Consider the following 25856-nt stretch of genomic DNA (forward strand, 5'->3'; position numbering starts at 1 on the left):
CTACTCTTGATTACAGGCTTGCATATTGTATACAAATAGTTTATTGACCATAAATAAGTTTACAAGCATTTTTACAAGTAACGGTCTCCCAAACTATGGCGAAGCCTATCCTATGGGGGAGTTTAAAAGAGTACGAGGTGTAAGAATTCTATACTTTCAAATAAACTTCTAACAGCCGTTCCCAATATTCAATCTATCTCTGGTTTGACATACAATACAACCGATCGCAGCTAACATTGAATTGACATAAAATATATGTCTCTAATGTCTAATGTGAGCTATTCTTATCTCTAGTAGGGCAAAACCAGAGGTAGATCAAATATTGGGAACGGCCGTAAGCCATAAGGATTTGACACAACAAAAGTGTTGGAGAAAAGCGTTTTGTCTGAGATTCTTGACTACACTAATTGGGGTCAGATGACGTGTTACGACGTGACAAGACGTCAAAAACTAAAATTCCAAAGTAACTTTATATTATTTATTTATTTTAATAGAAGAGGTTTCCCTCCCCTCCCCACAGTCGTCTTCCGCCATAGCCGATCAATTCTTCTCTCATTGCGTTGTACTTCTTGAAGAACAACTTTTTCAGAATCCTCTTTCTCCGTTTATCTTCTTTCAGGCACGCCTCTATGTTGTCTATGCACGCGTCCTCTCTGAAAGATTAAAAATATTATGATTTACGAACTACATTGTGAACAAAAATCTATTATCAAACTTACACGTTGTGCCATGATTGCCAACATGTCTGCAGCGGCGGCCTTCGTTAATCACGGGCGATCATAGGCGAATAGGTCTTAACTCTCAAGCTGCGCGTCCACGGGGTCGGAATCGGAGCGTACGGTGCGGACGGACCATCGTCAATTATATTTTGTCAGGCGCAGTAATGACGTTCCAGTGCATGCATTATTACCATAGAAATCAATATAAAGCAACAAATCCGTCCGTGGCGTATACACCGTCCGGTGGACGCGCACCTTTAACGTTGGTAATTATTGCTTGTAAACGTATAAATCTATCACGTGTTGGTCTTTTTAGTCTGATTTGGCCAACTGGAAGAAGGACAATATTATAAGAGCGCTTACAGCTTTCCATCGTTATACGTGGCGCTATATTATGCGCTTACTCAACATAATATTTTTGTGCGAAATCCTGAAGAATGAGACAAAAATTGGTAATAACTAATACCGTATCAAAGTTGAAAAATGTGTTATGTAAAAATCCTTATTTAATTGAAATCATTAAATCGGCCGTGAAGGCGCAATTGCAAACGACCAAACCTTAAATAAGAGAGCGTATACCCTCTTTAAAAAGGCCGGCAACGCCCCTACAGCTCTTCTGATGTTGCGAGTGTCCATGGGCGACGGTACTTGCTTTCCATCTGCAGGTGACCCGTTTGCTCGTTTACCCCCTTATTCTATAAAAATAAAATCAGTCATACTTGTAATTCTGATCGAACAGCAGCTTGATGGGCTCGGTCTTCGTGTACTTGTCGGGCAGGCGCGCGCCGGGCGGGTTCTTTCCAACCTCCCTCATGATGCCCATTATCGTGTTCTCCAGCTGCGCCAGCTTGGGCACCATAAGCCGTTTTACTACCTGAAAAAAGAAATGCGGTTGGCGCGTTGCATTGCGTCGACGCAGCGTTCAGGCAGCCGACGTCAAGATAATATTATATAGATATAGAATCCGAAAGTGTGTCTGCTGAACTGATTTTGTTTAAATTTGGTCACAACGGAGTTGGGGGCGTCATTTAGTAATAAATATATTTTATGGCAATAATGGGTTTCGTCGTCCGACACGATGTTTAAACACATTGACGGAAAACAAAGAATGATGCGCTAAAACCACCGAAACGCCGAAAATTAGCTCTGATTGGCAGACAATTTTATGGCCGTGCAAACATTATAGTGTGTACCTACTACCTACTCTTGCGTTGGGTCGTCGCAGCGTTGACGCAGCGCAGATGTCTCATTTTCCGTTGTGACCACGCGATGCTGTGGATACAAAAGCTTCAAAATAAAGGCAGTCTTACCTTTCCACACCTATTACCAGTCTTGCACGGTGTCCTGAACTTGGCGCCAAACGACATCTTCGGCAGGTTTATCACTTGACTTATTACCTTCGCTAAATTCCCTACTGTTGTGTTCTTAGCTAAAACATTAATATTCTGAAATGATTATGTGCAATGAAAGAACAATATATTAATAGAGACAGTTAGCTTTAAATCGATATTCAAAGTAAGCAACAATACAAATATTATGTAAGTAGCTAACTAAAAACTCCTCGATTCCCCAGGAATAGGACCCTGCTTGCAAAGTACCTTATAGTAAATAATGTACCTAATATCGTGAATTTTCTTTTTTTTTAAAGGGAATTTGAGCGGAATAGTTAGAGCTCACCAGTTCTTTCCCTCTTCGGTTTGAAAAGTTTTGCTGTATCACCAGTTAAGACACAATTTATTATAGCAAACAATACTAAACAATTCAAAGATATCCTTAACATGTTGAAGTCCGTAGTCGTCTGGATCACGAGAGTGGATTTTCTCCGACCAAAGAAATGTTTACAAAATGAAAACAAAGCTAGCTGAGATTAGAGTGTTAGTAAACATAGCTCGATACTTTTATGGAAAGTCTTAAATACTTTAGAACCGGAAATGCGAGTACAAAATGTTTTTAGTCATGGGTTCATAATATTATAATAATTGTCATGCTTCCTTTAAAGTCAGCATATAGTCAGAGACCATATCTCGTATACCACCGAGATCTTATAGTAGGTAGCTATGAGATCACAGAACAAACGCAAGACCTGCTTCCCACCCCCGTGAAGTTAGAAAACCCTTGAGAACTTAAAAATGTTTCTTGCCAGTGCCAAGTGCGTGCCGGGCCACGCGCAATATAGGGTTCCGGTAGTACCGCTAGTTTTTTAAATGTTTGTATGGTCAATGAATGTACATTTATAACCGATAACGTGTTTTACACTTGTAGCCATCATCTCAGTTACTTTCAAAGGAATTTGAACTAAAGTTCCTTTAAACTTTGCCGAATACATTATTTTAGTTGATCGACTATTACTCAACAGCTTATGAAGTCTTCTTGGCCGTGATAGTTTTCCTTTTAAATTCTGCATATTATTTCCTACTCCGTGAATTTTTTCACATTTCCAGAAGCAACCGTATAGCTGGTAGTAGGGATGGACTCTAACGATTTTTTCTACTTTAAAACTTAATAACTATTTCACAAACGGATCCCTAAATCGGAAAATGTTCTATGAATTCTTATATTTGTAAAAAAAACCTATCCAACGACACCCGACACGATTGGCTGGACGTGGATTTTTTTTTTATCCTCGCTTGATGTGTATAGGGAAGGTAGGTACCTACCATAATTTTTTTTTAAGATTACATGTACCATTTTGTCGGTATCATTAATATAGGAATATAATTAAAATAGGCATTCTGGTCAAATTACAGCTTTGTAGGTCCTGTATAGTCTTTGAGTAAAACCGCGGACAGACGGACAGACGGACAGACGGACAGACGGACAGACGGACAGACGGACAGACGGACAGACGGACAGACGGACAGACGGACAGACGGACAGACGGACAGACGGACAGACGGACAGACGGACAGACGGACAGACGGACAGACGGACAGACGGACAGACGGACAGACGGACAGACGGACAGACGGACAGACGGACAGACGGACAGACGGACAGACGGACAGACGGACAGACGGACAGACGGACAGACGGACAGACGGACAGACGGACAGACGGACAGACGGACAGACGGACAGACGGACAGACGGACAGACGGACAGACGGACAGACGGACAGACGGACAGACGGACAGACGGACAGACGGACAGACGGACAGACGGACAGACGGACAGACGGACAGACGGACAGACGGACAGACGGACAGACGGACAGACGGACAGACGGACAGACGGACAGACGGACAGACGGACAGACGGACAGACGGACAGACGGACAGACGGACAGACGGACAGACGGACAGACGGACAGACGGGCAGACGGACAGACGGACAGACGGACAGACGGACAGACGGACAGACAGACAGACAGACAAACAGTCGGGTATTATGGCTTGTGGGTGTGGGATATGCGTGATGGCCACAAGGGAAGATTTTTCGGTTTTCGGTTCGCACTCCTAGAGGGTGCAGGTTCGAATCCGTGGAGGGTGGAGGCGTGTACCTATGAGATATTTTCTGATCTCAAGTACATAATACGGACGCTCGTACGGTGAAGGAAAACATCGTGAGCAAACCCGCACATAGTTAGTCCCAGGCCTAGTCCAGAGGAAAGACTAGTTCCTTCCTCTGGACTAGGCCGACTATGATGCGAGAATGCCGTATGCGCTTGGGCAACCATACGGACATTTAAAAATCTTGTCCCAGGCACTACAGTATTTGAGGAGTGGTTACTTAGCTCTGAAAAATACTAAGTATATAAGTCATCCACAACGGATGTAAAGGCCTAGTTTTTTTATAGTCATTGGACAGACAAGGTTGCTCTAAAACCTACCTGTTTTTCTTTTTAGAATCAGGCGTTTTATTACTTTAAAAATAGGCAGTTTTTAAAGCAACCTTAATAAATATTGTGTTTTTGTACTAGGTATGTCCTATCACTAGTCGTTTTACCCTAGAACTAGATATGGTCTGTCTGACATAAATAAAAGTGAAGAAATTAAAAAGTGGCAACATCGTAGTGTCATCCTTTTTTTCTTAGATTATTGATTTGAAAGGGACATACGATGTTGCCACTATTTAATTTCTTCACTTTTATGCCAGACATGTGCCAGACTATAATATATTTTATATAATAACTAGCTGTCCCGACAAAAATTGTTTTGCCATAAAATGATTTTCCCTGTTTTCCTGCTTTTCTCTTGAAGTTTTTTCTGTTTTTTTTTTTCTGTAGACCTCACGGAGCCCGAGACCTTTCCAACGAATGCAAAACCGTGGAAATCGGTTCGTGCGTTCTGAAGTTATAGCGTCAGGAAGGAAAACCCGACTTATTTTTCATAAATTAAGTACCAGCGATGGACGTTGCCATGGTAACATACTTGTTCAGTCACTTCAATAAAATAATACGGCCGAAATACTATATATGGCAAAGAAACGTTTATAGACAGTAGATAGAAAGACTATGTCTCACATTCTCAACAGATTTTTTTGCCGGGAATGTGAAAGCAGAAAGAGTGATGTTGTATTATTGTATTAATTTCCTAAAATTGTGTTAACTGGGTTTTTAATGTGTAATATTGGTAGGATACTAACCAATTAGATATTCGTTTTCATGCACAAGTGTAGGAAAATGATGATATCTAGAAACGTGCTATTTTGTGTGCCCTCCAAAACTCCATCGAAAGTTTCAGTAAAGCGTCTAGAGTCTGGCCAACGAAAGCTGTCCACGGCTTTTTGCAAAACTTTGAAATGGCAACACTTTTTGCCTGTCAGTGTTTATACAAAAACGTCTTGATACTTTAAATATTTTGAGCACAGATTTTAGATTTTTTTTCCTGTTCTGAGATTTTGAACGACTTTACGATAATTCTCACAAGTAATTAATTATTTTTATTGTTAATTCTTTTCAGAAAGTATTGACAATTTGGAAATAAAACACAAAGTAGCGGAAATTGTTGTTTCAATAAAAGGTCTGGAAAGAATTTCGACTAAAGTGCGCGCACGATAACTTTGCGCGCGGCTGAACGATAACTTATTAATCGATACGCCTATTCCTATACATAATTAAAATGAGTAAATAAGGATACTAAAGTAAAACTACCAATAAACTATCATTGGGATTACCCATTTTTTTAATGAATCCCTACGCTGTCACGCGCAGAGTAAATATCGTCCGCGCACTCTATGAATCAGGATGATTCATAGTCGAAATCGGATTCCATCTGATGTGTCCTACGAATAATAAAAACTAAGGAAAAGTAACTCCGTCAAAAAACATGCTCCACAATACTTGTCAAAAAAGTGTACCTCAGGTAGACACATTTGCAATATTTAGGTGACCTTGAGCGGTACTAGGCTGACGTTACATGACAGATCAAAAGGAACCAAATTTAAAACGGTAAATAGTATGGGAGTTACGATTCCTTAGTTTTTATTATTCGTAGGATGTGTCTCATTTATTATAATAAAAATATGATTTTTAATAACCTTAGTTTAATTATTCATCTAATCTGTCTTCTTACCAAACTCAACAAAATATGAGATAGGTATTACAGTTTAGAGTAGGTAAGATAGTGTTTTATATTGTAGTGTGAATAATTGTAGTATGAATAATAGGTATTATAATATTACGTATTACGTATAGGTATTACGAATTAAATTTAAAAAATTAAATAATAGGTATTACGAATGTGGATTTTGATATGTCTTATGGACAGAAATTACATTTTCTTGGGACAACGAGACTGAATAACTTACTCCATCCATATGTCACTGTAAAATTGGTTTTTGAATACTATTAAATAGTTTATTAATAATTATGAAAACAAGCACGCTGTGCTCTCAGAACAGTATTATCTGATGCTGCGTTCCTTCAACATGTAAATGTAAAATGTGTTTTGGCAGCATTTTAGGCATGAAAATAAAAATAAAAAATACCATAGTATCAAGTCTGTTTATTCTGTGTATAGTCAATGTTGCAAGATACAGATTTTTAGGGTTCCGTAGCCAAATGGCAAAAAACGGAACACTTATAGATTCGTCATGTCTGTCTGTCCGTCTGTCCGTTCGTAAGTCACAGCCACTTTTCTCCGAAACTATAAGAGCTATACTATTGAAACTTGGTAAGTAAATGTAGTCTGTGAACCGCTTTAAGGTTTTGATACAAAAATGGAATTAAATATTTTAGGGGTCCCCATAGATACAACTGAAACAATTTTTTTTTTCATCTAACATAGGTCTTCAAAAATCATATTGAGGTTTCTAATATCATTTTTTTTCTAAGCTGAATAGCTGTTTGCGAGAGACACTCTTCCAAAGTGGTAAAATGTGTCCTCCTAAAGTAACATGATACGTCTAAAAAATATATATGATATACATTACTACAAAAACTACCAACGAAAATTGGTTCAAACGAGATCTAGCCAGTAGTTTTTTTTATACGTCATAAATGGTAAACCTTAATTTAACTTTCAATAAATCAACTGAAATATGAAAATAAATCAAAAACCTCTTAATTTCATAAAAATAAACCTTATTGCTGCTGCGGAACCCTTCATGGGCGAGTCCAACTAGCACTTAGCCGGTTTTTATTTAAAGGCCGTATACACGATCGGTTCCAACCACCAACAGAGGTCACCTTGGTTGGGTCAACAAAGTTGAATCTCTATCTACACGTAAATCAACTCGTCTGTCTTGGGCCTTGGCTAGGCTGTGGAAAAGTGAACAATGGGACCACTATATAAACCTCAAAAGACCGCAATAGCGCTGGCGTAAAAAAAGACGGATGTAGATGAAACGGTGGTTAAAAGAAAGAAAAACGTTGAGCCATTTAATCATTTTAAAAATATTGGGTTTTCTCAATTATTTTAGAATGGACGAAAATACTTTCAACGAATTATTAGAAATGGTGCGACCCTTAATTACAAAACAAGACATGTGTCTTGTTTTGTAATTAAGGTTTCATTAATCACTTTTGATGTGAAAAGCTGTGTCTGTGGAAGAACGTTTAATAGCAACGTTAAGATTTTGGCTACTGGCGCTACACACCACATGCAACGCATCCTACGATCAATGTGCGACTTAGCGCCAACAAGCGTCTACATGGTTGCGTTTCAACTCAATGTTCTCTATTTGACATTGGTCGTGAGGGATGCGCTCACTACCAAGGTTATTGAAGGTTATTTGGTTGGTCAACCAAAAACAAACGTCTACACGGTTGATTTTTGTTCCAACCCTACCAAGGTAACCTTTGTTGGTGGTTGGAACCGATCGTGTATACGGCCTTTTAAATTTGCCGCCTTTTCTTTTGGACTTCTTTCCCTGGCCAGACACTATACTTGACTCCTTGACTGTATTGATTGATATTATATGAAAACGATACCAAAAGTTGTACTTAGACAAATACTAGAACATTGTTTCCCGTCATTCGATCGACACTGGCCATGGTTTTTTAGCCGAAGTGCCATAATAAGGCCATGGTTTTATATCCGAAATGTAGCCGAAATCCCATAATAAAAAAAAAAATGTCAACTGTCAACAAATCACAAATGTCACATGCGTCAAAATATATATTCGGATCGGACACCAACATTTCAAATTAAAAATACCACGATGAAGATTTGCTTTAATTTTAGCGTAATTATAATATTATGATATCAGGAACTGTGTTGTGAATCCCGTAGGAACTGATAAATATTGTGTAAATAAAAAATGGAGGTAGAACATAGTCAAAATTCGAAGAATACCGGCACAAGAGAAGGGCCAGGTCAAAAGTCAATAAAACTTGACCTATGCAGAAAACAATTAAATAGATTGCCTGAAAACTTATCTCTGCAATTGAGTCTTACGGAGTTATATCTCAGTCATAATAGATTATGTGAAGTATCGCATGTGCTTCTTACACTTAAGAATATAAAAACATTGGACCTTTCCTACAATGAGCTGCAGTATTTTGATGACACACCAAGTTTTTGTTCACAAATCCAATCTTTGAACCTATCTAACAACAAATTGAAAAGCCCGCCTTACTGGGTGTGGACAGAATCACCAAACAATTTAGAGTTTTTAGATTTAAGTTACAACCCATGCCTCACTCACTCATTCCAAGATGGTTACTTTGAGGAGCTACTACAGTATGAATGTCTAGTCACGCATGTTAAGATAAATAACTGTTACATAGTCAATCACTTAGAATTATTAGGAACATTTGTAATGATAAAAGAACTAGACATTGGCACGGAAGAGCTTACAAACTTGAAATTTGCCAACATCGTTCCTGAGATACCATACAGAAAATTAGAGAAATGCAGCTCAATTGAAAGGCTAAATGCAAGCAATACTGATGTTTTTCTTGTCAACCCAAGTATAAGTCTATTCAAAAACCTCTATGAACTCAATCTGACGCAGAACAGGTTATGTGGATTACCAAACGAGTTTTGTGAGTTGCTAAACCTAGAAGTTGTCCTGCTATCCTATAACAATATCATGTATCTACCAGATAAGTTTGATAAATTAAATAAATTAAGAATACTATGCATAGATGGTAATGAAATGTGTATGCTTCCAAATATGGCAAATTTTCCTCAGCTTGTTAAACTTGATTTGTATGACAATAAACTATATGATGTACCTGATAGCATTGAGAATATTCTAGAAATTGATTTAGCACAGAACTATTTTAATGAGCCTTCAGAAGATCAATATATAAGTAGAAGAAACAAATTGAGAATTAATAAAGAAAATAGATTTGATGGAAGGTATTAACAATAAAATAATTATTAATATGTCATTATAGTCTGTGCAAACCACAAAGACACGCCCCACCACTTTTTGGGTGAGCATCTTTCCCCTTTGACCATCACACTTTTTTTAATTGGTCTGTTTATTGTAGTGTGCGCATGCACTCATAGGTAATTAGTATGTACTGATAACACTCAAACATTGGAGAAAGCTTGCACCCATATACTATAAACGATTAGGAGGAATAGTGGCACGCATCTTCGTGGATTGCACAGACTATACTCATTACTTATGATTTAATTAACATTTAGTCCTGCCTTATTTAAAAAAGTAATAAGTAATAAATTCATGTTACAAAATATATTTAATATTTTACAGGAAAGAAGAAATAGAAAGAAGTGACACACCTAAATCTAGAGAAAGTGAAGAAGAATTCAGTAATGCAGATAATGAATGTATAGGTATGAAACATAATATTAATTCTTTAGCTCAATGAAATCCTTAAATTATTTAAAATAATCTGTATAGAATTATCTTCCCTGTAAGCAACATTTGTTAACAAAAACTAATATCTAATATTTACAACTAATTGTTCAATCAGAAACATTTTATTCATGAAGTTAGTCTAAACACCGTTATCCTTGAAACCATCAAATGCTGTCAAAATGAACAACTTTTCCATGAGAACAATGCTGGGAACTCAAAAAAATCCCTCTTCATACCCATACAAACTGTGGGTATGAAGACGGCTTTTTTTTTTGAGTTCCCACTATTGTTATCAATAGAAAAAGTTGTTCATTTTAACAGGCTCATTTGATGGTTTGAAGGACAACAGTGTTTACACTAACACACTGTATTTCCAGAAGAATATAACAGAAATTCAGAATCATCTGAAGAAGACTGGGATTCAGATGAATACTGGGTGCCGCACTATATCAACCACCTGGGTGCACCACAGTCACCCTGGTTATCTTTTGTGTATCATAAAATGGCTGGAGGCAGCTTTTGTCCCATGGACGTCCACCCTGTGTCTATATTTGAGAAGGTGAAGTACGAAAAGTTGTGTTACCCACAAGTAGAAAAAGAGGTTGAAGGACAATTTGATGATTACTCTAGTGATGAATCGTGATTACTACTCATAAATCATGGTAAAAGATGCTCTTTTCTTTATTATTTATGTTACTTGTGTATTACTAAAGCCTTTCTAATTAACCCATCATTCCCCAAGTGCCAGACGGCTGCCGCATAACAATTGAAAATCTATTGTGTCTGCGATACCCACGATGGAGGTGCGACAGAAGGTAATAATTCAATTGAATAAAACACGTACAGATGTACAAATTTAACAAAGATTTTTTTAAATTTTAATGTTGTGCAAAACAAAATCAAAATACTGCATGCTAAATTTAATATTTGTGAGGGTTAGGTTTGCTTTTCTTTTCTCTTCTTGTTTCATTTCAAAATTTTAGAAAAGCCAATAATAAAATAGAAATATTTTTATTATTTTATTGTATTTTTATTTCGTTAAAAGCCATTAAAGATTAATAATTGGGGGTGTCTGAAGTAGAAATACTGTGTTTAATTTAAAAAATAACATTTTATATAGTTGCAATGGTGACATTCTTTCTTATTTTCATGGCTTGTTTTGCTCAGTAGTCCAGTGGTTTAGAGCGTGGTTCTTGACTCGGAGGCCATGGATTCGATTTCCGCGTTGCAAACATGAATTTCCATGTTTGGTGTGGACAATATTATTAATATACACCTGATTGTCTGACAAATTAGGTGATTCATGTGTTGGATGTAAAAAGTCGGTTTGGCGCCACTTGGGTTATGGGTTATGACTTATGAGAATGAGAAGTAAAGGAATAGAAAGTGCTCTTGTGTTCTGTGCACACACTTGGGCACTATAAAATGACTCCTCATAACTGGCCTGGTATCAATAAAACTGGCCACTATCACTGAAATTGGTGGAGGACATATTATTATTAAATGACTGACATTTTGTTTGCATGGTATTATAATTATACAAGAAAGAAATTAATACTTCAAGTAACTAATTTTTTTTGTTTTATAATTATAATTATTATTTTAAAAGTTGTGCAGATTCCCATGGCATCAATAATTAACAACTTATAAAAAGACAAGAAATACATTATTTTATTTAATAAATAATTCTGGAACAACTAAATCTTTAGTAGCATAATTGTTATCTAGTATAAATCAGGAAATACATTACTTATTATACAGTGTGTAACAAAAATAAGTGATAATACTTTAGGGTGTGTACGTGTTCCTTGTAGAGAGTTCACTGTGAAAGTAGCAGCGCTGAAAGACGAAATTTTTTTTTCACTTTTGTATGGGCAAGGGCCCAAGCGTCACGAGTTTCCCCATACAAAAGTGAAAAAAAAATTTCGTCTTTCAGCGCTGCTAATTTCACAGTGAACTCTCTAGAAGGAACACGTACACACCCTAAAGTATTATCACTTATTTTTGTTACACCCTGTATAATAACTATGTTTGATGAATACCATCCACTTGTCTTATTTATTGTCTTGTATACTGTAAACATTTAATTAAAATATTAATATTTTATATTATGCATGCCACTTTATGTCAACTACATTAAGTTCTTTCATACATTATTATAAAGCTTATACCTACTATTAATCTAAAATAATTATTTGGTACTCATAATAATTTTGATTTCTGTAAATATGTGTTCAAGTAATGAATTTCTATTTTCTTTTGTCACCTGAAACAAAATGTTTAATTTTAACAAAATGTTGTGATCATGTGATGTCAAATGAATTACTAAATGTGTAACAATCTGAATATCAAGAATTACTTAAATTTTTATCATTAAAATTATATTTTCTTACAAGCAAAATAAAGGTGCTTACAATCCATAGTCGAGTCTTTTTATTATTTCTTATGCCTTCAATCAGGTTATCACTTTTCCTTATTGGTATTGTAGCAAGTATAAAATTATTGCTCCTCTCGTCAAATAGCTCCTTGATTTTATTTTTAAATGCCAGACTAAAGAACTCCATTTTGCCTATTTCGTCTATTACAAGGCATCCATTTTCAACCTAAAATTAAAAATATTATAAAATAATTGGACAAACATAATTATCTACTCAAAATCATTGAGCAAATAGAAAGCTACATAAGAATATTTTATACTTATATTTATTATTTAATATACATTTAATTTATAATCAATAGTACTTATTTTAATGCTGATTATAAATTCATAATACTTTAAGGTTATTTTTAGTTTTAAGTGTTGTACTGATCCTATCGTATGTCATATTTTCATCTCTGTTGGTTGTCTGGAAGAAACTGCTTGTAGCAGTAAGACGGAGGTCTTACTGCTACAAGAGGTTTTGCGCAAATCCTTTATTTTTATAATAATTGTTTAATGTGCAAATAAAGAATTTTTTATTTATTTATATATATAAAATAAATTTATAACACCGCTGCAGACATGATACTTAACCTTAATGTAAAGTAAAATTATATTTACCATTTGTAATGTAGGAATAGCCACTCTTTCAAAGTCTGATATAAGAACACCATATTTTCCTACAGTGTATTTAGAGGGGGCACCGAGTAGCTGTTGGTCTCTGGCAAGTTTCCCCTGCACACCGTCTAATGTGACCACATCGAAACCCTTTCTAACTCTATTTTCTCTCACTTCTTCAGTTATGAATCCACTGGTTTTAATGCCTGTTTCGTTTAATAACTTGCACAACTTTGTGATCAATGTAGTTTTACCTACACCTGTTGCGAAGTACAAGCTTCTTTTAGATTATTATATTATGTAGTTTTTATAATATGATCAAATAGGAAAGGTGTTTACCGGGCTCTCCAGTTAGGATGAAGTACTTGATATCCTTCGCCATTAGTGCGGTCTTTATAGAGTTTCTGGAATTAAACACCAGAATATTGTTTTGTTTTAACAAAAATATAGTATTAATTGCCTACATTATACATAATAGTAAAAAAAAACCTGCAAAAAGCAAAACAGTCAATGTCGTATGACAAAATTGACAGAAAACAGCTGATCACACTGACATTGACACTGACTGATCAGCCATGTTTGACAGCTTGACTTGTGAGGCTCTTGACAGCTCAGTGCTCACAGCAGCATTGTAAAAACAAGAGGCTGGGGAGGGGGAGGCTTACGCCAAAAGAAGAAGAAGAAAACAAGAGCACAGATTACTAGTCATATATACTAGTAATCTGTGTTACTAGTATATATTTGTAGAAACAAGAATCAAGAGTCAAGACGAGTAAAACAAGTGTTCAAAGTTCACAACGACGCGAAGTTATAAAATTATCACCTACTAGTAATCTGTGATTATCACTGCTTGGTGATAACATAAGTGGACAGTCGGCATTTCGTTGCAGCCAAATTTTTTATTCAAAATGACTTCCCTACGTACGGTCACAAGAGTTTTATTTGGAAAGAATATTATATCAAACAATGGAGTTTTAGCAGCAGCAAACACAAAGTTTATGAAACTCTACAGTACCGGTAAGTTTCAAAATAAAACTTGTTTGTTTCAAACACCGTTGGTTCATTTTTATATAGTTTACCAACATATTAAATTATGAGTGGGCTGATATAGTACTAACTGAATATTTAATATGATTTAATAATTAATTTAATTAACCTTAAAGTTGCATGCTCAAATGGTCCAAAAAGAACTACTTATTATTTATTTATTTTATGAAATAAGTGGGCAAACGAGCAAACGGGTCACCTGATGGAAAGCAACATCCGTCGCCCATGGACACTCGCAGCATCAGAAGAGCTGCAAGTGCGTTGCCGGCCTTTTAAGAGGGAAATGGGGTAATAGGGGAGGGAAGGGAAGGGAACAGGGGAAGGTAGGGCCGGGAAGGGAATAGGTTAGGGGATTGGGCCTCCGGTAAACTCACTCACTCGGTGAAACACAGCGCAAGCGCTGTTTCACGCCGGTTTTCTGTGAGAACGTGGTATTTCTCCGGTCGAGCCGGCCCATTCGTGCCGAAGCATGGCTCTCCCACGTTTTTACTATATTTTCAAGTTTCCAATTTAGGACATAAGTTATATCTACCCAATAAAGTAAAAGTAGGTCTAGGTACCTACTATGTAAAATGATCATCAAAATCGACAACATTGATTAAAATAAAATTAGCTCAAACTTAACTTATTCATAGTACTCAATACTTTGAACTTTGACCTTTTTAAGCATTTAGCCACGAAATTCAAGCCCAATATTCAAAGCATAAAATACGACTTGTACAAAATAATCAAAATTTTATCATTATCGCTTACATCATACATTATATTGCCTTGACTTTAGTAAATATGTCACAGTGCCTTATCTAAGTATTATACAATTTTATTTATTTGTTGCTTTTATCTCTGTGTCATATAAAGATTAAATAGGTATCTCTCAAATTTCTTATTTCATACTGGATGACTTGAAATAAAAACTTGCTGATTTGCATAATTAACTAAATTAATTAGCAGTCTCTATGATTATGATATTGTATAAGTTGTTTTTTTATTTGTACTCAAAAATAACTTTATAGTAAAATTAACATAATTACAGTAAATAAACTACCTACTTATAAAAACTTCAGCTCATAATAAAATATTAATATAATGTACACAAATATAAAACTTCCTAGTAGCCCATGAGGTCCCTCAAATTAATGCTTCAACTCACAAGCGGTCTCATGTGACTACAATAACAATAGATAAGCTATTGTGTCTGGTCTTTCCACAATCGAGGTATTAATAAGCAGTATGTTAAATCAGCCTCTATAGCAGCGGTAGGCAACAGGCGCGCCCCGGTCCATTCGGGCCCGTGGTTCGTTTGCGGACCGCAAAAGGTATAATCTCGGACCGAAAAATATTGTTATGAATTTTATACCAAGTATCAATTAATACATAGATAAGGTATACATATACCTTTATTAATTAAAATAATATTTTTAAGCTACATAGGACAAGTGTGTTTTTTTCTGGACCGCATTAAAATTTTCTCTCAGTATCCAGACTCCACCAAAAATTACTTGCCGACCCCTGCTCTATAGTATAGTCATAATACAAATACATACATAGCCAGTAACAACACATTACAATAAAATTTGTGTCAAGCAGAGAAAAGTCAGCTCTCTATAATTAAAAGGGTCTATTATTACTATGCAATAACTTATTTATTGGCTTCGGTACATGAATGAATAAGATGTTTTTAAAATTTTCCAGCACCTCAATATGAAAACATCAAGATAGAAGTTGTAGGCAGCAAGAAGAATGTAGGTCTGATCCAGCTATACCGTCCCAAAGCCCTCAATGCCCTATGCAACCCCCTGTTCAAGGAACTAGGGAAGGCAGTTAAGGACTTTGATGCCGATGACAGCATTGCCGCTATTATAATCACAGGTAAAAAATCCTTTTAGGTTGAGACCACAGTAAAAACGCTAAAACTCCTTATCTAATTTTAAATAAATTGTTTTTTTTTTATATAATATATATATGTATGTGTATATATATATACTTAATAGGATGGACTATAATTTATACATATAATAAATAAATATTTACGACCTCAAATTACAATTTCAAAATTTAAATTCAAATACGACGTCCCAAATAAAGCTTTTGTTTTTTCCCAACATTTTCAGTGTTTTTTTTTCTAATTTTTCAGGAAATGAGAAGGCATTTGCTGCTGGTGCGGACATCAAGGAGATGCAAAACAACACATACACTCACAATCAAAAGGCGGGCTTCTTGCAAGAGTGGGAAGATGTGTCCAACTGTGGCAAGCCCATTATTGCTGCCGTCAATGGGTTTGCTGTAGGTTTATTCTGTTATGCTAAGTACTCACATATGGTTTTACTCGATAGTTTTACTCCAAGTCGAGCAAAAACCATAGTGTGGACCGCAAAACTCATAGCTAGAAGGCTCACATCGAGCCATTTCAATGGAATTAAATATATCTAACTTCCTTCGATTTGGAGTAAAACTATCAAGCAATGCTGAATGTGTGGACGAAAGCCCGAGCCATGGTTTTTACTCTATGTGATTGCTCGATCGAGCAAAACCGTATGTGAGTGCTTAGCATTACTAACCTATAGTTATCCAAATTATGATATTCTCATAAATTTTATTAAAAACAAAGGCTAAAAGTAATGTCATATTGAAATACTTCTACATATATAATACAAAGAAGAAAGTAGTTTTTAGTAGTACGAATAAGACTCCAAAATCCGATTTTGAGCCTATTTAGCATACATATAGAGTTGGACTAAAATGGACTACTTATTATATAAAAAAATGTACAGTTCCCTCTGCACTATTCTTAGTGGAATATTTGTCATTTATGTTATGTTCAACTTTATTTAATTAACTTTATCACACAAGTATTTTAGATAACAAAGTTTGCTGATAACAAAAGTCATTTGAGAGCCAAGACAATGTACCTAAGATGATTCGTACAAAAACATGCCTCTGTATCTATGTAAAACAATTTTACATAGGTACCTACTGTTAAATTCATTTGATTCAACAGTTCACAGCAGAATACATCATGCGTCTATGTAACGCAGGAAAAACTATCGCCGAGTGTATTTTCGCCGAATGTACCCAATACCCATATTACTACACATGGCCTCTGTGTCATTTTTAAATCCCTGATTTGGTGAACATTTCTGGGGTACCTTATGTAGAATATGTTTCGTTTATATAGAGGTATCATGTTATATGAAATCTAACTGCCATACTCAGAGACATTTAATTAAGATTAACCTTCAATTTAATGAAGAGTTTGACAGATAATGTATGGGGCTTATGTCAAAATTTTGAATTAATTACATTTAAGTCATTAATGTTCCACTCTGAGTGCGGCAGTAAGTGTCTAAACACACAAGGCTGAAGTTGCGCGGCGAAAATTCCGCATGATTACGCCCGCAATGTATTTTAAATTACCGATGACACACATTACGTCGCGTTCCGTCCGTATTTTGTATGCGTTTGACATTGCGGGCGTAATTATGCGGAATTTACGCCGCGTAACTTAGGTCTAGTGTGTTTAGACACTAAGTATAAAAAAAATTGCCTCCCACAGTCTGTATACTGTCGCACTCAGAGACAAATGTTAATTACTTTACTGTAATTAAAATATTAAGATATTGACTTATGCCCCATACATTCTCTGTCAAACTATTCATTAAATTGAAGGTTAATCATCATGTCTATGAATGCGACAGTTAAATCTTTTCAGTAAAGATTTTTTTAAAGTATAATGTTAGATTTCTTACACATTAACAATATTATGATATTCTTAATGTGTAAGAAATCTGCGCGGGTCAGGTTGTAATCTTATTCTGAAACTATTTCAGCTTGGCGGCGGCTGCGAGCTAGCCATGCTCTGCGACATCATCTACGCGGGCGAGAAGGCCAAGTTCGGCCAGCCGGAGATCAACATCGGCACGATTCCCGGCGCGGGCGGCACCCAGCGCCTGCCGCGGTACGTCGGCAAGTCCAAGGCCATGGAGATCGTGCTCACGGGCAACTTCATTGACGCCCATGAAGCGGAGAAGATGGGTGAGTTTTGTCTATGGTTTATCAACTGTTTGTCGATGGTTTATCTATGGTAAAGGGAACTCACATCAACTTCGGCACGATTCCCGGCATTTTTTATCGACGCGCATGAAGCAGAGAAGATGGGTAAGTTTTGTCTATGGTTTATCTAGACGCTGTTAAGCATTCGTGTACTAACCCACAAAAAAATTACGTATTGAGTTACGAATGCAGTTATGCTCTTTAGATGATTTAGAACAAGACTGCATTCAAAAAACAACAAAATATAATTGTGGGTTGGGACACTAATGCTGACCATCTATGATTTGCCTATGGCACACTGAACTCAACTTATTTACCTATATACCCAAAAAATAAGGACATATTTAAGGAAGATATACTCAGTTCTTAATATTGTGAATATGCCGTATTTTTTTCCCGGGAAAAGGTATGGTACCCGACACCCGCGTAATATTTGGGTCATCTAGTTTTTATATTTATTGTGGCGACCGAAATGGTAGATCTTTTAACCGAGCGAGATAGTATGCTCGGTCAGGCAGAAGCCTACTGACATAATTTCAGACATTGAATATATTTTACAGTTCTCGGAAACTTTGATAGTGCGATGCAGAATTGTGAGACTAATTTTATGGGTACCACCACAATTGCTTATAAAACGCGTTTTTTTTCTAGGACTTGTAAGCCGAGTTTTCCCTGTTGAGAAGCTTCTAGAAGAGACTATCAAATTGGCCGAGAAGATCGGCACTCACTCGCCACTGATCGTCAAGATGGCCAAGCAGGCGGTCAATCAAGCGTACGAAACCACACTTAAGTCTGGACTCCAATATGAGAAGTCGATATTCTATGGCACCTTCGCTACTGTAAGTATATCCATACTAATATTATAAATGCGAAAGTGTGTCTGTCTGTCTGTCTGTTACCTCTTCACGCCCGAACCGCTGAACCGATTTTGCTGAAATTTGGTATGGAGATACTTTGAGTCCCGAGAAAGGACATAGGATAGTTTTTATCCCGGAAAAATCGTTTATTGCGCGATAACCGTTATCGCGCGATAAACGAATTTTGGCGCAACGGAGTTGCAGGCGTCATCCAGTTTTTCATATAAGTATCTGAGTTTTCTTACAAAAATACTTGTAGGTTGATTACGTATTCTGTGATAGCTATACAATAGGCGTTTGAAGGTAGATATTGCAAAATATCTTGTGGTTTGTATTGGAAATGACAGGCAGCAAATTGTGCAGTATTTGCTGTGAAATATTGCATAGCATAATAATTGCATAGCTGTCACACTGTGTATATAGACGAATAGTTTAACATACTGTCAAGACTCAAGCCACATTTCTTCTGACTTATCAGACAAGGACAAAACATGGACAAGGACAACATAATATTATACAATGGGTGTTCTATAACATGGATCTATCTAATAAAATTATATGTATGTTATTATTGTAAAGTCATATTTCACTATTTTGGATTTTTTAACTATTTTCTTATATTTTTTCCTCATATATGACTTATTTTAATTTAATACAAATATGAAAAATTTCAAATTACAGGAAGACAGGAAAGAAGGCATGACAGCATTCGTTGAGAAGAGAGCCCCCAACTACAAGAATGAATAAATTTGAGGCCCCACCCATGTAGAATTCCAATATTAGCATTTAAGCATAATCTGTGACTAAAGATTAAGGAAACATGTTATAAAGTGTTTGTATGTTTATAAATTTTACACATCACAGAATTGTTAGATACATATATACTTTTTAGATTTTACTAAACCATGTTTTATAATAAAAGTTTATTTTATTAATTATATGATTTTATTGCGTTGCGTTATCCACGAATCGTGATATCAGTTAAAGTATTATTAATTAACTAAGTAGAACAATGTGAGTAAGCTGAATGTACTATCAGAGAAGTTGATTCGTATGTAGATCGTGGAGTAATTTGGACGCGTTAAGTCAAACTCATCCTACCGATTACCGATGGTACCATCGAGGAAATTGATTCCTAGGCAGTTGACAGACCTTGGTCGGATGATGTTAATTGTGATATTCTGTTGGCTGGGTTTGACATAACGCGACTACATACTACCATAGACATAATATAGCATTATATTATGTCTATGACATACTACATTGTCCATAAAATGTTTTTTATTTATTTATAGTATATCGAGAGAGAGTTTTGTGGCGTACAAGTTACAATAAAAAATAAAAATGCCATCTTTTTGACATGGAGTTTTGTCGGGAATGTGAAAGAGTAATGTTGTGTTTTTGTATTATTTTCCTAAAATTGTGTAATATTTGTAGGATATTAACCATTATATATTCTTTATCGAGCACAAGTGTAGGAAAGTGATGCAATATCCAGAAACGAGCTATTTTGTGTTCCCTCCAAAACTCCATCGAAAGATTCAGTAAAGCGTCTACCACTTTACTGAATCGACCGACTTGACTCCTTGACTGTATTAACTTTTTACTTCGACTATGACTAGACTTTTGACCTGACGATATAAAGAAACGATGCTGAAAATTGTATCATGCAACAATACCTACAAATAATAAAAACTATATTATTCGTAGAACAATACAATACTGTTTTCCCGCCATTTAAATAATACTTGACACTGGCCATGGTTATATAGCTGAAGTGCCACTGGATACTCGGCAAAAATCTGTCAAAAATAGAAATCCAAAATCCAAAAAAAAAATGGCGCCCGGCCCCGCCCCTTTTTTACAAATAATGTAATATTTTTACATCCAACCCACATTTTATGTTTCTGTGAAAAACATTAAGAAGAAAAAAATTTTGTCATATTTTGACAATTGACATTGACAAGTGGCAAGTAATGAAGTCAACAATTTTTGCCAGTCGGATAATTTTTGTTTATTTTTCCATATTTTCTCCATTATACATAACTTTCGTGTTAAAAACTATGAAATTTAATGTATTAGGTTCCTATAAATCATTTTAATCCCAAAACATCGAGTCTATATTGTATGGATGCAACATATTTATAACAGCAAGACTCAGTTTAGTTTCTAAGTGATATAGGTACGCAAATATTGAAGGATTGTTTACTGCGTCTATGTAATTATTTACTGGTCAACAAGTGTGTTATATGTGTCTGTCGTTCAAAGTCCTCAAACAGCTCCACAAATGTTTTGGGACCATGTATACCGTAACCGACAAATAATGCAAGAGTTTGAGGAGGAGGAAGTACACAAAACTAGTGTTTCTGTGTTTGTTGCTCTGTTTTATTTGGAAATGTTATATATTTTAATAATGACTCTTACGATTCTAAATAGATTGAACCAAAGTTTATCATCCTAACCATTGTAACAGGTAAGTTATTGACATTATCAGTGTAAGAATTCAATATTACATAGTCTTGGCTTAATCATAGTGATATTTATGTTAATTCTAAAGAATTGTACTTTATTAATGTTATGTTATAACTTATAATATTATGTATATTATTTTTTCAGCAGTCAATATGAGTGTACCACCTTGTAACCAGTTTCCTGAAAGGTTATACCTTTCTAAAGGGGATGATGGCGATGTTTATGTGGATAACTGTAGAATTCTACGGAAAAATCAAATTGATGGGTTAAGAGGCCTTTACAAAGTATTTAAAAAGGTAAGAAGTGTTAGGTTTTGTTTCTAATCACTAATTCATTTTTCAATCATTCAATTAAGTAAATACGTTCTTGACATGGTATACTTAAATAACTACTTTTTTAAGAGCCTATGCTGTACCACTGCTAAGCAAAGGCCTCCCCCTAAGTTTTTATTTTCATCTCGCTCTAATGCTACTACTACATAATACAGTTTAATATATATTTACAGAAAAACCCAGGGGTCATACTTAATGATGCATCTAATAGTGGCAAGACTGTGCTTGTTTCCTTATTTATTGCTTCTATCCAGAGTTTATTAGATAACCCAGTGTTAATTCTATGCCAAGAAAATCATGAGATTGAATATTGGAAAGAAATATTGTTAAAATGGACTAAATACACTGAAGGTAGTTAATTTTTTAGTATGGTATAATCTATGGTATAATGTAATATAATTTTGGATATTGTATAATTATACTTCTACTTCCTTCCCTAAACAATGATTGTCTATAAATTTCTAATACAATATTAGAGCAGTAATTTCACTTAATCAAGTAATTTTATATTTTCAGATGATATTTCCATTAATTCTACTAATCCATATTTAAAAAAAAATGTCTTTATACAGTCAATGGATTTGAGTAATTCTTACTATCGACGTTGTTGGAGTGTCTTGATATTGAAGAATGATAAAATGACTAAAGAAATTGGCAAAATGGTGTTTGAAGCAGAATTCAGAATATGGATTACTTCAATGGATGTGTTTGTAAGTTATACTATACGAGCTTTTGCCCGCGGCTTTGCTTGTGTTAGCTTTGCTTGCGTTAGCAAGTATATACAAACTTTCATCCCCTATTTTGACCCATTGGGAGAAGAATTGATCAAAATCCTTTCTTAGCGGATGCCTACGTCATAACATCTACCTACATACCAAATTTCAGCCCGATCTGTCCAGTGGTTTTGGCTGTGCGTTGATAGATCACCAAGTCAGTCAGTCACCTTTGAGTTTTATATATAAAGATTGAAATATTATTATTAGTAATTACTTAATTAGTATTAGGTACTTTCAGAGATAATGTTTAAAGGCAGATGGTGGATTTAGATAATGTAGTTGGGTGCTGTCAAATCACAACTAGCGTTTGACTTGAAAAAGCTCTGCTTAATTACTATGAATCAATTTCTGTCTTGGTATTTAAAATAGTACTATGGGATACTCAGTTTACTTTTTTTATATAATGGTGGCACTTCACATGGCTATTTTTATTGGCTATTTGTTGCATTTGGCAAAATAATTGATGTATGTAACACAAACGAGGAAATAAAGGCAAAAACGGCCTTCCACACATAGACGTCAAATACCAAATATTTACTTGATTTTGTTTACTTGCCTATTTGACTCCTTTGATGTGCGTTATAAACCGACAAAGGTATGTGTATTTGTTATTGGTTATATTTGTCAAATAGGGAAAGAAGGCCAATACTTTGTCACACATACCGTCTACACATGGTGATTAGCGAATATATCAAATACGCAAATACAAATAGCAATGTGAAGTGCCAACATAAAAAGGAACTGTTTTTGAAAGGAGTAAAGACACCATCTCATAGTGCTTTTTTCATCTAGATATTATAATTGTGCCAATGTTATACAATTCTACCCGGTATGTATTATTAATTAAACTCTTCATTGCAATTTGCAGAAAGATCTTACCATGCTCTTAAGTGTCAGTAAGTTCATCAATCCCAGCATTACCATCAACACTGCTGACTTTGAAATAAGTAACAAAAATATCAGACAAAAGCTTAAAACTCTTGTCTTATTAGACACTTTTACTAAAGATTTGGTTGTAAGAACAGACCATTTGAAATCTATTTTGATGGTAAGTTACAATAAATTAACATAACAACAATTATATATTTATAAAACACTAGATGACGCCCGCAACTCCGTTGTGTCAAAATTCGTTTATCGCGCGGAAACCGTACATTTTTCCGGGATAAAAAGTATCCCATGTCCTTTCCCGGGACTCAAAGTATCTACATACTAAAATTCAGCGAAATCCGTTCAGTGGTGTAGGCGTGACGAGGTAACAGACAGATTGACAGACTATCGCATTTATAATATTAGTATGGATAAACAAAGAAGTACTAATTGATTTTTATTATATTACAGAATACCAATGTTACAAATACATCTGTCTCAAGTGCTAGTACTAAAAAGAACAAAGATGCATCAGGAACAAAGATAAAGAAATCAAAAAGAAAAGTCAATGATGAGGAACCTAGCAAATGTAGTAAGAAAGCAGCGAAAAAAATCAAAACGAAGTTTATTGATGATGATGAAGATTCTCCTTCCCTAATAAGTTTTACTTATAATAAAACTATGGAAATAAATTTCACCCAAAACAACATAGAGGATGATACAAAAGCAGATGAATTTACTAATGAAAACATTCATAATGATCATGAAAATATAACACACAATGTGAATGTACTTGAAACAAATGCAGATATACCAAACGATGAAGATTCTACTCAATCACTAACTGGTATGAATGAAAACTTAACGAATAATGATAATGAAATAATGTCAGATATAAAAGTGAACAATATTGAACATGAGGAAATGTCTTTTAAACATACACAAAACAATATTATTACAAGCAACAAATTAAACAATTCAAGAGCTAGCAATGAAATAGAAATGCATGATGAAATATATGATAAAGAAACAATTGATTTAAATGTTGATACTTCACAAATTAAACTAAACTATACAGAGGATGCAAATATGGAACAAGATGAAGTTAAAACTAACACAGAATTACAAAATGAAATAGTTAAGTCCGATAGTGCTAGTGAAATATCCAATGAAATTGAAATGACGAATGATAAAAGCCATAATTCAATACCCAATACCCAAGTAGCTGAAAATATTCAAGATGCAATTGATAGGAAAATCAATGATCTTGAAATGAGGGCTTTAATGAAATTTAAAGGTTCATTTTTAGATAGTATATTCTAAAAATTGGTTAATGAATTTTTACTCTTGAGTATGAAAATGTACTGCTTGTGTAATGTAGATTGTGATGTTCTAGATGTAATATTATAGGATTATATGTATTAGTGTTTAAAAACATATTATTTATTGGTTTTGAAGTCAATGCAATAAAAAAGCTAAGCAAAATTAACAAAATCACTTATATCTCCTTCTTTTAATTTATGGATTAATCCGTCCATACCATAATTTAACTTTTACTTATTGTCTTTTTATCCAACAGTTTTATAGATTCTTTATTTCATTTCATATTTTGACAAATTCTAAAGTGCAAGGTATTGTTATAATTACGTGTGTTTTATTAACGTATTGACTTCGATTTGCCAATGATTAAAGACTAAAAAATCTCTTGCTCCTTATTTTTCAGCAATCAGGATAAAAGTGGAACGTTTTATTAACTTATTTGTGTAGCTAGTAGTAACTAATAATATTATATAAAAATGTAAATACCTACTTAAGGCGAGGATAAACCCCAATTTGTTATTTCGCGACTTCCGGTTTACCTAGTTCCAATATAATAACGAAGTTTTAAAAAATATGAGGTATAAAGCACAATATTTAAAATACCTTAAACCATAAACATTTTAATAAAACTTAATACTTAGGCTGTAATTTATTTACAAACTCACCTCCGATAAAAATCTATTCATCTATTCATCATCGAAATATAAGTATTAACTAGGATAATTATACATTTTGTTTGAATAAATTGATAGTAAATCTATATTAAAAATTCTTTAACCGAACAATTTTGTTTCATAATGTTTATTTCCAAAGATATATGAAAAATAGAGAAAATCCGCTCGAGTGCCATCAGTTTTATGCTAAGCTAAAATGAATCTTATTGCGATGCGTATGCGCTTGGTCTTTGGTTGTGTGCCAAGTTATAGTTTTGGATTGAGATTAATCCCCGCCTTAAATGTTTGTAATATGTTAATTTACCCCTTACTAAAATAATATTTTTACAGCAAATTGTTTTTGTCTGGTATATTGAAAAAGTCACATGGCACCCAAAGACAGCTGTGGACCTTGAATACGCTGTGTGAATATATTTTAGTAAGAGGGTCAGAATATTGTTTTAAGTGGGATATTTGTTGGTAAATGGATTATATTATGTTGGTGTTT

General features: G+C 34.8%; 4 protein-coding genes across 7 annotated transcripts; 3 read left to right on the forward strand and 1 right to left on the reverse strand.

The window, feature by feature from the left end:
- Positions 1-465: 465 nt before the first annotated feature.
- Positions 466-13432, reverse strand: LOC121732509 (nucleoside-triphosphatase THEP1). The gene is made up of 5 exons (XM_042122415.1): positions 13311-13432; positions 12975-13231; positions 12349-12537; positions 1439-1593; positions 466-653 (listed from the first exon to the last, which is right to left on the reverse strand). The coding sequence occupies exons 1-5, from the start codon at positions 13351-13353 to the stop codon at positions 488-490; spliced, it is 810 nt and encodes a 269-aa protein (XP_041978349.1). The 5' UTR covers positions 13354-13432; the 3' UTR covers positions 466-487.
- Positions 8295-11237, forward strand: LOC121732508 (leucine-rich repeat protein soc-2-like). Of its 3 annotated transcripts, XM_042122413.1 has the most exons (4): positions 8295-9465; positions 9827-9909; positions 10312-10596; positions 10677-10694. In XM_042122413.1, exons 1-3 carry the CDS (start codon positions 8420-8422, stop codon positions 10575-10577), a joined length of 1395 nt encoding a protein of 464 aa, XP_041978347.1. In that variant the 5' UTR covers positions 8295-8419; the 3' UTR covers positions 10578-10596; positions 10677-10694. The 3 variants fall into 3 exon arrangements, with proteins under 3 accessions (XP_041978347.1, XP_041978346.1, XP_041978348.1); XM_042122412.1 differs by having other exon boundaries at positions 10312-11237; XM_042122414.1 differs by having other exon boundaries at positions 10315-11237.
- A 306-nt stretch (positions 13433-13738) lies between the features above and the next one.
- Positions 13739-19675, forward strand: LOC121732559 (probable enoyl-CoA hydratase, mitochondrial). The gene is made up of 6 exons (XM_042122480.1): positions 13739-13988; positions 15711-15887; positions 16153-16301; positions 17846-18050; positions 18720-18907; positions 19607-19675. The coding sequence occupies exons 1-6, from the start codon at positions 13880-13882 to the stop codon at positions 19670-19672; spliced, it is 894 nt and encodes a 297-aa protein (XP_041978414.1). The 5' UTR covers positions 13739-13879; the 3' UTR covers positions 19673-19675.
- A 1242-nt stretch (positions 19676-20917) lies between these two features.
- On the forward strand, positions 20918-24930 carry LOC121732368. 2 transcript variants are annotated; one of them, XM_042122231.1, is made up of 6 exons: positions 20918-21398; positions 21545-21693; positions 21903-22080; positions 22246-22439; positions 23374-23553; positions 23847-24930. In XM_042122231.1, exons 2-6 carry the CDS (start codon positions 21550-21552, stop codon positions 24696-24698), a joined length of 1548 nt encoding a protein of 515 aa, XP_041978165.1. In that variant the 5' UTR covers positions 20918-21398; positions 21545-21549; the 3' UTR covers positions 24699-24930. The 2 variants fall into 2 exon arrangements, with proteins under 2 accessions (XP_041978165.1, XP_041978164.1); XM_042122230.1 differs by having other exon boundaries at positions 21542-21693; positions 23847-24929.
- The last annotated feature ends 926 nt before the right edge of the window (positions 24931-25856 follow it).

This window comes from Aricia agestis, chromosome 12 (assembly GCF_905147365.1).
Source record: "Aricia agestis chromosome 12, ilAriAges1.1, whole genome shotgun sequence".
Taxonomy (NCBI): domain Eukaryota; kingdom Metazoa; phylum Arthropoda; class Insecta; order Lepidoptera; family Lycaenidae; genus Aricia; species Aricia agestis.